The following is an 11,588-nucleotide window of genomic DNA, read 5'->3' as shown; positions in this document are numbered from 1 at the left end:
TGTACCCCAATCCATCCTCCACCCCATTAACCGTATTCCCAATCCACCCTCCCAATGGCTCCCACCTGCACTCTTAAACTGTCTTATTGAAGCCCCATTCCTCCCAAAGACCTTCAAATGATCCTTCAATTGCCTGCAATCTGTCCTGTTGTAGAACCCAAACTCACCCTCAAGCCACCTTCGATCACCACTCACATCTGTCCCTAAATACCCCCAACTTCACCATCCAGCTGCCCTCCCACTTCCCTCCACATGTCCCCATCCAGCACCTTGAAGTTTTCTTGCAACGAAACCCCAGATAAGGTTGCAGTGAGCCGAGATCGCACCACTGCACTCCAGCCTGGATGACAGAGCGAAAAAAAAAAAAAAGAAAAGAAATAAAGGAAAAAAAAAGGAACTCCAACTATATGGCAGGGGTGCAAGTATTGAGAAAGTTGAGAATGAGATGTAGAGAGAAACTAGGGCTGGGTGTAGTGGCTCATGCCTTTTATCCCAGCACTATGGGAGGCCGAGGCGGGCAGATCACTTGAGGTCAGGAGTTTGAAACCAGCCTGGTCAACATGGGGAAACCCTGTCTCTACTAAAAATACAAAAAAAGTTAGCTGGGCGCTGTGGTAGACACCTGTAATCCCAGTTACTCGGGAGGCTGAGGCAGGAGAATCGCCTGAACCCAGGAGGCAGAGGCTGCAGTGAGCCGAGATAGTGCCACTGCACTCCAGCCTGGGTGACACAGTGAGACTCCATTTCAAAAAAAAAAAGAAAGAAAAGAAAAAGAAAAGAGAGAGAGAAACCCAGAAAGATGCAGGGTGGGCATATCATGCAGGGTGTCATGGGGTATCACTTGTCATGGAGACATTTGAGATGCATGTGTGAAGCTGGTGTTTGTAGGATTGGGATGTGTGACAGGATAATTACTCTGTGGCTCTACTGCTGTAAATATTTGTTGCCAGTTTGTTGTGAGTCTTTTAGCTTTGTAGCATCTTTCACCACACAGTATGTAGTTTTATTTATTGATTAATTGATACAGAGTCTCATTCTGTCACCCAGGCTGGAGGGTAGTGGTGCAAACATGGCTCACGGCTCACTGCAAACCACAACTTCAAACTTTCCAGGCTCAAGCGATCCTCCTGCCTCAGCCTCCCAAGTAGCTGGGACCACAGGTGTGCACCACCATGCCTGGCTTATTTTTTTTTTTTTTTTTTTTCTTTTTTTCTTTTTTTTTTTTTTTTTTTTTTTCTGAGACAGAGTCTCGCTCTGTCGCCAGGCTGGAGTGCAGTGGCGCGATCTTGGCTCACTGCAACCTCCACCTCCCAAGTTCAAGAGATTCTCCTGCCTCAGCCTCTCAAGTAGCTGGGACTACAGGCCAGGCGTGTGCCACCGTGCCCGGCAAATTTTTGTATTTTTAGTAGAGATGTGGTTTCACCATGTTGGCCAGGATGGCCTCAATCCCTTGACCTCGTGATCCTCCCACCTCGGCCTCCCAAAGTGCTGGGATTACAGGCATGAGCCACCACGCCTGGCCTAATTTAAAAAATTTTTTTTTGTAGATACAGGAGCTCCCTATGTTGGCTGGTCTCAAACTCCTGGGCTCAAGCAATTCTCCCACCTTGGCCTCCCAAAGTGTTGGGATTACAGGTCGGAGCCACCTCCCCTGGACCCTCCTCTTTCTTCTTTTGTAAAATTAGCCATTCTTACATGTTTGTTTTTGTTTTTGTTTTGAGACAGAGTCTCGCTCTGTCTCCCAGGCTGGAGTACAGTGGCATGATCTCGGCTCACTGCAACCTCCACCTCCCAAGTTCAAGCGATTCTTGTGCCTCCGCCTCCCTGGGATTACAGGCGCACGCCACCATGCCTGGCTAACTTTTTTTTGTATTTTTGGTAGAAACAGGGTTTTACCATGTTGGCCAGGCTGGTCTTGAACTTCTGACCTCAAATGATCCACCCGCCTCGGCCTCTCAAAGTGCTAGGATTACAGGCATGAGCCACCGCGTCCGGCCATTATTTTCGTTTTTGAGACAGAGTCTTACTCTGTCGCCTAGGCTGGAGTGCAGTGGAGTGATCTCGGCTCACTGCAACCTCCGCCTCCCGGGTTCAAGCGATTCTCCTGCCTCAGCCTCCTGAGTAGCTGGGACTACAGTCCAGGCGCGTGCCACCATGCCTGGCTAATTTTTGTATTTTTGTAGAGACGAGGTTTCGCCATGTTGGCCAGGCTGGCATCAAACTACTGGCCTCAAGCAACCCACCCACCTTGGCCTCCCAAAGTGCTGGGATTATAGGTGTGAGCCACCACATGCCCAGCTCATTCTTACATGTTTAAGGCATCATAGGAATTTTAACATTGGATCTACAAGTTCCGTTTTAGCATTTTGATTGGTACAATTGGTAATGTATTAGTTTTTTTGTTTTTGCTTTTGTCTTTGTTTTAAGACAGTCTCACTCTGTCACCCAGGCTGGAGTGCAGTGACTCCATCTTGGCTCACTGCAACCTCTGCCTCCCGGTTCAAGGGATTCTCCTGCCTCAGCCTCCCGAGTAGTTGGGATTACATGCACCCACCACCACGCTCGGCTAATTTTTTGTATTTTTAGTAGAGACGGGGTTTCACCATGTTGGCCAGGCTGGTCTGGAACTCCTGACCTCAGTGATCCGCCCACCTCGGTCTCCCAAAGTGCTGAGATTACAGGCGTGAGCCACCGCGTCCGGCCAGAAGTCATCTTTATTATGTAGAGGTTTCCCCCTTGTACAAGATGGTTGTGTGGGAGTATGGATGTGTGAGTTTACCAAAGCAACTGGCAGACCTGTGAAATAAGGATGCCCATACAGGAAGATCTGAGGTAAATGGGAGCCTGGTGAAATTCCTGGAGGCACAACTCAGGTCAGGGTCTTGGGATGTCAAGAAAGAGGAAGGGGCTTCTTCTCCGAGAAAACACCAAATGGCGGATGACGCCGGTGCAGCGGGGCGGGGTCCGGAGGCCCTGGTGGCCCTGGGATGGGGAACCGCGGTGGCTTCCGCGGAGGTGTCGGCAGGGGCATCCGGGGCCGGGGTCGCGGCCGTGGACGGGGCCGGGGCCGAGGCCGCGGAGCTCGCCGAGGCAAGGCCGAGGATAAGGAGTGGATGTCGGTCACCAAGCTGGGCCGCTTGTTCAAGGACATGAAGATCAAGTCCCTGGAGGAGATCTACCTCTTCTCCCTGCCCATTAAGGAATCTGAGATCATTGATTTTTTCTTGGGGGCCTCTCTCAAAGACGAGATTTTGAAGATTATGCAGGTGCAGAAGCAGACCCGTGCTGGCCAGCGCACCAGGTTCAAGGCGTTTGTTGCTATCAGGGACTACAATGATCACGTCGGCCTGGGTGTTAAGTGCTCCAAGGAGGTGGCCACTGCCATCCGTGGGGCCATCATCCTGGCCAAACTCTCCATTGTCCCCATGCGCAGAGGCTACTGGGGGAACAAGATCGGCAAGCCCCACACCGTCCCTTGCAAGGTGACAGGCTGCTGCGGCTCTGTGCTGGTGCACCTCATCCCTTCACCCAGGGGCACTAGCATCGTCTCAGCGCCTGTGCCCAAGAAGCTGCTCATGATGGCTGGTATCGATGACTGCTACACCTCAGCCCGGGGCTGCACTGCCACCCTGGGCAACTTCGCCAAGGCCACCTTTGATGCCATCTCTAAGACCTACAGCTACCTGACCCCTGACTTCTGGAAGGAGACTGTATTTACCAAATCTCCCTATCAGGAATTCACTGACCACCTTGTCAAGACCCACACCAGAGTCTCCGTGCAGCGGACCCAGGCTCCAGCTGTGGCTACAACATAGGGTTTTTATACAAGAAAAATAAAGTGAATTAAGCCTGAAAAAAAAAAAAAAAAAAAGAAAGAGGAAGGGAAGGCTGTGGGTCTGGGTGTTTTGTGAGCTATGTGCACCTGAGGATATGGGTGAGACCCTCCGCCGTGTGCAAGCCGGATAGCATGCGTCTGGCATACAGAAGCGCTCAGTGAATGTTGAATAAGTGAACAAATGAGTGAATCAACTAATTTTGGGAAACTTCTTTTATGCCAAACAACCTGCTAGCACCTTTCATACCGTAGAACAACCCTGCCAGACAGGTATTTTGACTCCCATTTAACAGGCCAGGAAAGCTGAGGCTGGGAGAGGGAAGGTCCCCTTCCCTATTCAAACCTGGATCTTTGTGATTCCAGAAGTTGTCATTCACCGAAGGGACCAGATTCATCCACCCGTCAAGAATTTATTAAGCACATGTTGCGCAGCGCAACGAACATAGTACAACAACCGCTCTCGATGGCATGGAACAGGCGGAGTACTCCCGGAAGACCAGCTGGGCTGTTGGACTGCGAATACCGAAAGGGCGGGGTTTCTGGTCCGCACCTCCAGGGAATGTAGCTGCCTCTGCCTCATAGTTATGGCTTTGGCTGAGAGAGCACAGCTAGATCGAGGTTGGAGCGCGGTCTAGGGCTTAGATATTACGAATATTGGCCGAGAGAGGGCGCAGTTCCGCAACTAAAAGTTGGCCAGGGGACCCTCCGTGCGCCGGCTGGCCATCGACGCGCAGGCGCAGAGGACCCAAGGAGCGGCTTAATAATATTATCTTGCAGAGGGATAATTTGAGAAGAGGGGGCGTGGCTCCGAAAGTGACGCAACATAGAGGCGTGGCTCAACCAAATCACCCCTCGCCTATTTGTCGCTGCCCCTGAGGGCGTGGTCTGGGTGCTTCTTCTCGGAATGAGGGCGGGCCGAATCGCGTTTTTCCTCCGCGTCGGAGGCGTCGCTTAGGGCGGGCCCTCAAATCGCCGTTCAGCGATTGGCCGCCTGGCTAATGGGTCGTGGCCAGACGGGCAGTCCATCCCCAGTGCGGTCACTTCCTGTGGAGTTTCCCCATCCCTGGGAGGAGGGAGGAGGGGGAAGAAGACGAGGGGAGGAGGGCGGTCGTCCGGGGTTAGGTTGGGGGGGCGTCGGTCCCTTCGGGGCGGGGGATGACTCACGGCCCATCCCATCTCCCCGACGCCGCCCGCCCGCGCAGTGCTAGCTCCATGGCTTAGCGGAGGAGGAGGCGGTGGCGAGCTGGGGGGGAGGGGGACTCTTATTTTGTTAGGGGGACCGGGCCGAGGCCCGACCGGCCTGGCAGGGCTCGCCCGGGGCCGGGCGTCATGTCTCATGCGGCCGAGCCAGCTCGGGATGGCGTAGAGGCCAGCGCGGAGGGCCCTCGAGCCGTGTTCGTGCTGTTGGAGGAGCGCAGGCCGGCCGACTCGGCTCAGCTGCTCAGGTGCGGTGCCGCCTGGGGCCGGGAGTGCCGACTGGGGCTCCCAGGGGCCTGATCTGGGGGGCAGCGGGGGACCCGGACTGGGATTGGAGGCCCTCGGCCTAGCCTTGGAGGACGTCGGGGCGCCCGTCTTGGGGGGACACCTAAGGAATCCGGCAGTGGCCTGCTTGGATCGTGGCTTTATTAAAGGAGTCGTGGGAGTGCATTAAACGGAGTCTGGGTCAGGTTTGGGGAGCCCTTGACTGCGTCTAGAGGGGCCTATTCTGGAGTATCCAGAAACTGGTCTGAGATAGCTGAACTTGGCAGACTGGGACTCTGATTAGACGCTGAATTCGGGGGTTTTCAGTTGGACATGAGGGGAATGAATTTGAGGGGACACTGTCAGGTGAGGCACTGGTTTTAAGAGAATCCTGGAATCTTTTTCCCTCAGTGTGGGAGAAGGGGTCCTGAGGGACACAAGTGCTGTCCTGGGAGCTTGGTGCCTCTCAGTGACTGGTTGCTGTGTTTGGGGATAACATGAATCTGGAGGGATTTGGAAGTATCTCAGATATGCTGCCTGGGACCAGCCTTGTGAGTGCGTGTGAATGAACAAGAGAAGCAACAACATTCAGCAAGACTTGGCCTGAATAATCCTTTCCCCCCTGCCCGCCCACCGAGCTGGGGCAGATACCAACGATAGTGGAAGAGCCCTCTTCCCACACCTGTTAAGGGCCTGAATGGGAGACAGACAGCCAGACAGAGGGCGATGATGTTACCTCTTAGCTCAGAGAAGGCCTCAGACCTTGTTTGGGAACCCAGAGGAGGCTCTTGTTCATGCTGCTACTCGCTCTAGCCTCTCAGCCCTTCCCACTACCTAGCCCCACACCCCTTTTCTTTTTATCTTCTTTTCGATCTCTGAGCTTCTGGGGGTAATCTGTCCATAGAGCTGGAACGAGTACAGATTGCACCATCCCTGCCTAGGTGGATCCCCTCTGGCCTCTTCTCATCCTTACTTTTATCAATGGGCTTTGGAGCCCCAGCCCTCCCTGATCACCCCAGTGCCCATCTCTTCCAACTTCTGTGCAATGGGTGTGTGAGCCTTGGTGGTGACGGGGCTCTTTGCCTCCTTTGTGCCTGGGATTGTGCTGAGCTTAGTGGCTCCCCTGAGCTTCCTCTTCCCCACTTCCTGGGTGGTTTTAGGGCTCCATCTGAGGGTGAGGAGAGGAAGGAAGACAGATCCTTGGGGAGGGGAGAGGATTCTTGTCAAGTGAAGTCACCAGCAATCTCTCAGCATTCTAAATGTTTGGCTAAATTGAAGGATGCATATTCATCCACATGTGTGTTAACTGTCCCTTGTTCTCTGGGGCTGAGCAGAGCCTTTCTGTATATCGATTCACCATCTTCTAATTTCTCTGTAACAACCTAGATCATCGCAGTAGTGGACATAGTTAAAGGGAGGGGTGTATATGGCTTCTTATTTTGTATGTCAGTGGGTATTGGTGTTGGAGGTGTGTATGTGTTTTGATCTATCCAAAAAAACAGAAGGCTGGGCAAGCTCATCGGGCTAAGAAAAGAATGCTTGTATAAAGTGGATCAACCACCCAAATTCTCCCTCTTGTAAATCCAGTCTGTTGGAGTGAGGGGAGCCTTTGATATTTCTATTTTATATTTGGGCATGTGTTGGCATCCCATGAACTCTGACTGGGGCTGGGAGAAACTCATTTGTGAAATGGGTTTTCACAAATTTCACTTGACTTTACGGCAAGTGAATTATTCCCAGTTCTCTTTGTGATGCATTCAGTTTGTGTTACAAGGGACTGTTATGCTGAGGGGTGCCCCTACTTGCTCTGTGTGTGTGTGTGTGTGTGTGTGTACATACACTTATACATGGGCTCAAATTCAGCTGTAAAGAAAGTATTAGGGGGTTGGCCGGGCGCAGTGGCTCACGCCTGTAATCCCAGCACTTTGGGAGGCCGAGGCAGGTGGATCCTGAGGTCAGGAGATCGAGACCATCCTGGCCAACATGGTGGAACCCTGTCTCTACTAAAAATACAAAAATTAGCTGGACGTGGTGATGTGTGCCTGTAAACCCAGCTACTCAGGAGGCTGAGGCACAAGAATCACTTGAACCCAGGGGGCAGAGGTTGCAGTGAGCCGAGATCACACCACTGTATTCCAGCCTGGCGACAGAGCAAGACTTTGTCTCAAAAAAAAAAAAAAAATAGTGGGTGGGTATGGGGGCTGGGAGAACTCTGATAGGAAGTCAGGAATCCTTCTATAAAGTGAATTGTTATTCCTAAATTCTGTTTTCCTCAAACCCAGGTTGTTACAGTGTGGGGGTTGGGATGCAGGCGTTCTTATTATTCTGACTTTTAAGGGACTGTGAGTAACACAGTGGGGAGGGGAAAGGAGGATGGGGGAAAGGAGGTGGGAATTCATGGTTGTGTGGTACCCAGCAAGGTGGCCAAATATGAGGGGCTTGTGCCCTCCTCTTCATTCTCCCCTTCTCTGTCTCTTTCTCTGTCTCAGGGGAGGGCTGGGGAATAAGGTCCTTCATTCAATCACTGACCACCACTCCACCTCCCCCTCAGCCTGAACTCTTTGCTTCCGGAATCCGGGATTGTTGCTGACATAGAATTAGAAAACGTCCTTGATCCTGACAGCTTCTACGAGCTCAAAAGCCAACCCTTACCCCTTCGCTCAAGGTACGTATGACTTGTCTGTCTGACTCCCTTCCCAATTCCTCAGCGCTCCTCTCCCCTCTTGATGGGCAGAGGCCCTCAGTACCAGCCCAACCCATTCTTTCACCAGTCTGTGTTTTCTAGGTGGTAAAATTAGGGGCCAGAAAGAGCATGTCACACAGGAAAGTAGGTGGCCAAGCTAGGATTCCAGTATCTCTGTCAAGACCCCCCCTACCTCCCCCCAGCCCACCTGTACACCCATTCATATGGAAGTGTTCCAGCCTCTGGTGTTCCAGCCGGCCTGGAGTGCTCAGAGATAGGGTGTGGCCTGCTTAAACTCTAGTCCCCGGGTGGGCGGGGCCATACCTCTAGCCCCAACTCAGCCCCTTCCCACACTACCAACTCACCCACCCTCGGCCCTTGAGGAGCCCCTGCTGGTCTCTTCTTTCCCCAAGCTTGGAAGTCTAAATGTGCTGAGTCATCGGCCTGGGCTCTGAGAGAGGGGAGGGGAGGTGGAAGAGGGGCAGGAAGAGAGTATTGTGAAATCTCTGAGGTTTTCAAGACTGACTAGCTCCTGGGACCAGAGGCCCAGACAGGGGAGGAAGAGGAACCTGGGGCTCCTCCTATCACCTGACGCCCACCCCCAGGAACTCAGAGAGCTTCTCTAGCCTCACATTGGGCTTAAGAGCCCTCTGTATCCACATTCTGCTGCCACAGCCTCAATTCTGCTTCTTTTGCTCTCCTGTGAATAGGACGAACACCCCCTTGCAGAGCTGAACAATAGCATCTCCACTTAATATGTGAACAGGCTCAAATCTAGGCTTCACCATAAGGACCAAAGGCTAAAACTCCCCCACCAGACTGACCTCCAATGTGTCCCCCATCAGACTGTGACCCCTGAGAGCCACTACCAAGCCTGGTACCTGTGTCTCTGCTTCTACATTGTGGCCTCAGAAGGCAGAGAACAGGCCTGGTTCCTGTGTCTGCTCCATCACACTACGACCCTTTAGGCTTGGGACGAGACTTTTAGCTTACCTAAAATATGGCCCCATATTTCCCATTCCACAGCCTCCCAATATCACTGCAGGCCACACCAGCCACCCCAGCTACACTCTCTGCATCGTCTTCTGCAGGGGGCTCCAGGACCCCTGCCATGTCGTCATCTTCTTCATCGAGGGTCTTGCTGCGGCAGCAGCTAATGCGGGCCCAGGCGCAGGAGCAGGAGAGGCGTGAGCGTCGGGAACAGGCCGCCGCGGCTCCCTTCCCCAGTCCTGCACCTGCCTCTCCTGCCATCTCTGTGGTTGGCGTCTCTGCTGGGGGCCACACATTGGGCCGTCCACCCCCTGCTCAGGTGCCCAGGGAGGTGCTCAAGGTAAGGTGAGATCCAGAGGCCCTGGGAGGGGGCTCCTGGTGACTGAGGAGTAGTCCTAGGAGCTAGGGATGGCCTCGATATGCTGGTGATTTGGGGGCTAGGTCTTAGGGGCTCTAAGGAAGGCCCCTGGTATGTTTAAATGATCTGTGTTCATGTCGCATGTGTTTTGGGTTTCTGAGGTGATCTTGTGAAATTGCGAGGAGTTCTTGGGGGCCATGAGGATGTCCTGGTGAACCATGGAGGCTCATGAGTGCCTCAAGTGGGCCCTGGCTTTGTAGGAAGAGCTTCATGTGTGTGGAATACGTTAGTTCTTTGGCCATCGGGGGTCTTGGGAAGCATTGTATGGTTCCTAGGTCTATTAGGTGGTGTCAGAGACTAGGGTGGGGAATCTTGGGGACTGTGACAGGTTTTTCCAGAAACTACGAGGGATCCTGTCAGTCATGGGTAGATCTTGGCAGCTGTGAAGGATTTCTGAGAAAGAGAGTTTGGGTCCTGGGGGAGACTTGCCAATGTTTTTGGGGTGTTCTCAGATTCTGGGTCCAGCTTGTCTGCCTGAGTCTAGGCACCGATGAGTTAGGAGGGTCAGGCTGGAACTCAGAGTCACCCCTTTGAGTCCTGTTCTGCCTTGTCCCCTCCCTTTCCTTGTCTACCTTATTCCACAGGTGCAGACCCACCTGGAGAACCCAACGCGCTACCACCTGCAGCAGGCGCGCCGGCAGCAGGTGAAACAGTACCTGTCTACCACACTCGGGCCCAAGCTGGCTTCCCAGGCCCTCACGCCACCGCCGGGGCCCACAAGTGCCCAGCCGCTGCCTGCCCCCGAGGCTGCCCACACTACCGGCCCCACAGGCAGTGCGCCCAACAGCCCCATGGCGCTGCTCACCATCGGGTCCAGCTCAGAGAAAGAGGTAAGAGGCTACAGCCAAACCTCCTCCCATATTCCCCTCCCAAATTCTTCTAACCCTGTACAATATTTACTTCTTCCCCTAGATTGATGATGTCATTGATGAGATCATCAGCCTGGAGTCCAGTTACAATGATGAAATGCTCAGCTATCTGCCTGGAGGCACCACGGGACTGCAGCTCCCCAGCACGGTGAGGCCCTGAGATGGGAGGTTGGTCTGAAAATTAGGGCATTTCTGTATCACCAAGACCATACTCAGGCTGGCTGTGTGTATATGAGACCCTTGCCTGGATTGTGCTAAGATAGAGAGGGAGGCCTTATGATGAGAATAGGGTATGTCAATGCCCTTGGACCTTGTTGGACTGTGTTGAGAGGTGGGCCATGTAGACTGTGAAAGATATAGGTGGGGAGTTCACTGAGACAGCAGGGTATATCAAGGTGCTTAGGCTTTGCTGTGAGAAGTACCAAGAGATGATAATCTTTTTTTGTGTGTGTGATGGAGTCTCGCTCTGTCACTCAGGCTAGAGTGCAGTGGTGCAATCTTGGCTCACTGCAACCTCTGCCTCCCAGGTCCAAGCAGTTCTCCTGCCTCAGCCTCCTGAGTAGCCGGGATTATAGGCACGTGCCACCACACCTGGCTGATTTTTGTATTTTTAGTAGAGACGGGGTTTCATCATGTTGGTCAGGCTGGTCTTGAACTCCTGACTTTGTGATCTGCCCACCTCGGCCTCCCAAAGGGCTGGGATTACAGGCGTGAGCCACCGCACCCAGCCGAGATGAGAATCTTATAGCAACTTGAATATACCAAGGGATTCAGGTCATTGGGACATAAACATCAAACCATGTAATGATTGGAGCATTTTGTTTTGTTTTATTTTTACCTTTTTTTTTCTTTTGAGACAGAGTCTCGCTCTGTCGCCCAGGCTGGAGTGCAGCAGTGTGATCTCAGCTCACTGCAACCTCTGCCTGCTGGGTTCAAGCGATTTTCGTGCCTCAGCCTCTCAAGTAGCTGGGATTACAGGTGTACGCCACCACGCTTGGCTAATTTTTGTATTTTTAGTAGAGAATGGGTTTCACCCTGTGAGCCAGGCTGGTCTTGAACTCCTGACTTCAAGTGATCCACCTGCCTTGGCCTCCCAAAGTGCTGGGATTACAGGTGTGAGCCACCACGCCTGGTCTTGAAGCATAACGAAAGTCTTCAAACTTGCTGTGGGTTATAACAAGTAGTTGGATCTTGTAGTGATTGGAATATACCAAGTGAACTGTGCCAGGAGGCAGAGTCCTTCTAGTCAGTAGATAAAACTTTCTAGAGCAAGGAATGTACCATTGTAACATTCTGGTTTCAAACACTCCAAGAGTCTCATAACTTGCTTTA

The 11,588-nt window shown here is 52.8% G+C and overlaps 1 protein-coding gene and 1 pseudogene across 2 annotated transcripts; both read left to right on the top strand.

Moving 5' to 3' along the window:
* Positions 1 to 2,927: 2,927 nt before the first annotated feature.
* Positions 2,928 to 3,871, top strand: LOC111533677 (annotated as a pseudogene). The gene has a single exon (XR_002728938.1). The product of XR_002728938.1 is annotated as a 40S ribosomal protein S2 pseudogene (transcript).
* Positions 3,872 to 4,876: 1,005 nt separating this feature from the next.
* Positions 4,877 to 10,718, top strand: LOC111533676 (transcription factor E3). The gene is made up of 5 exons (XM_023200382.2): positions 4,877 to 5,280; positions 7,848 to 7,961; positions 9,006 to 9,309; positions 9,972 to 10,217; positions 10,300 to 10,718. The coding sequence occupies exons 1-5, from the start codon at positions 5,165 to 5,167 to the stop codon at positions 10,414 to 10,416; spliced, it is 897 nt and encodes a 298-aa protein (XP_023056150.1). The 5' UTR covers positions 4,877 to 5,164; the 3' UTR covers positions 10,417 to 10,718.
* Positions 10,719 to 11,588: the final 870 nt, after the last annotated feature.

This window comes from Piliocolobus tephrosceles, unplaced genomic scaffold (genome assembly GCF_002776525.5).
Source record: "Piliocolobus tephrosceles isolate RC106 unplaced genomic scaffold, ASM277652v3 unscaffolded_17841, whole genome shotgun sequence".
Taxonomy (NCBI): Eukaryota; Metazoa; Chordata; class Mammalia; order Primates; family Cercopithecidae; genus Piliocolobus; species Piliocolobus tephrosceles.
This window is presented reverse-complemented; position numbering and strand designations above follow the sequence as displayed.

Coding starts and splice junctions, on each gene's coding strand:
- LOC111533676 (XM_023200382.2), top strand. CDS start 5,165: ATGTCTCATGCGGCCGAGCCAGCTCGGGATGGCGTAGAGGCCAGCGCG. Junction 5,281..7,847: donor GACTCGGCTCAGCTGCTCAG/GTGCGGTGCCGC, acceptor CCTCCCCCTCAG/CCTGAACTCTTTGCTTCCGG. Junction 9,310..9,971: donor TGCCCAGGGAGGTGCTCAAG/GTAAGGTGAGAT, acceptor CTTATTCCACAG/GTGCAGACCCACCTGGAGAA.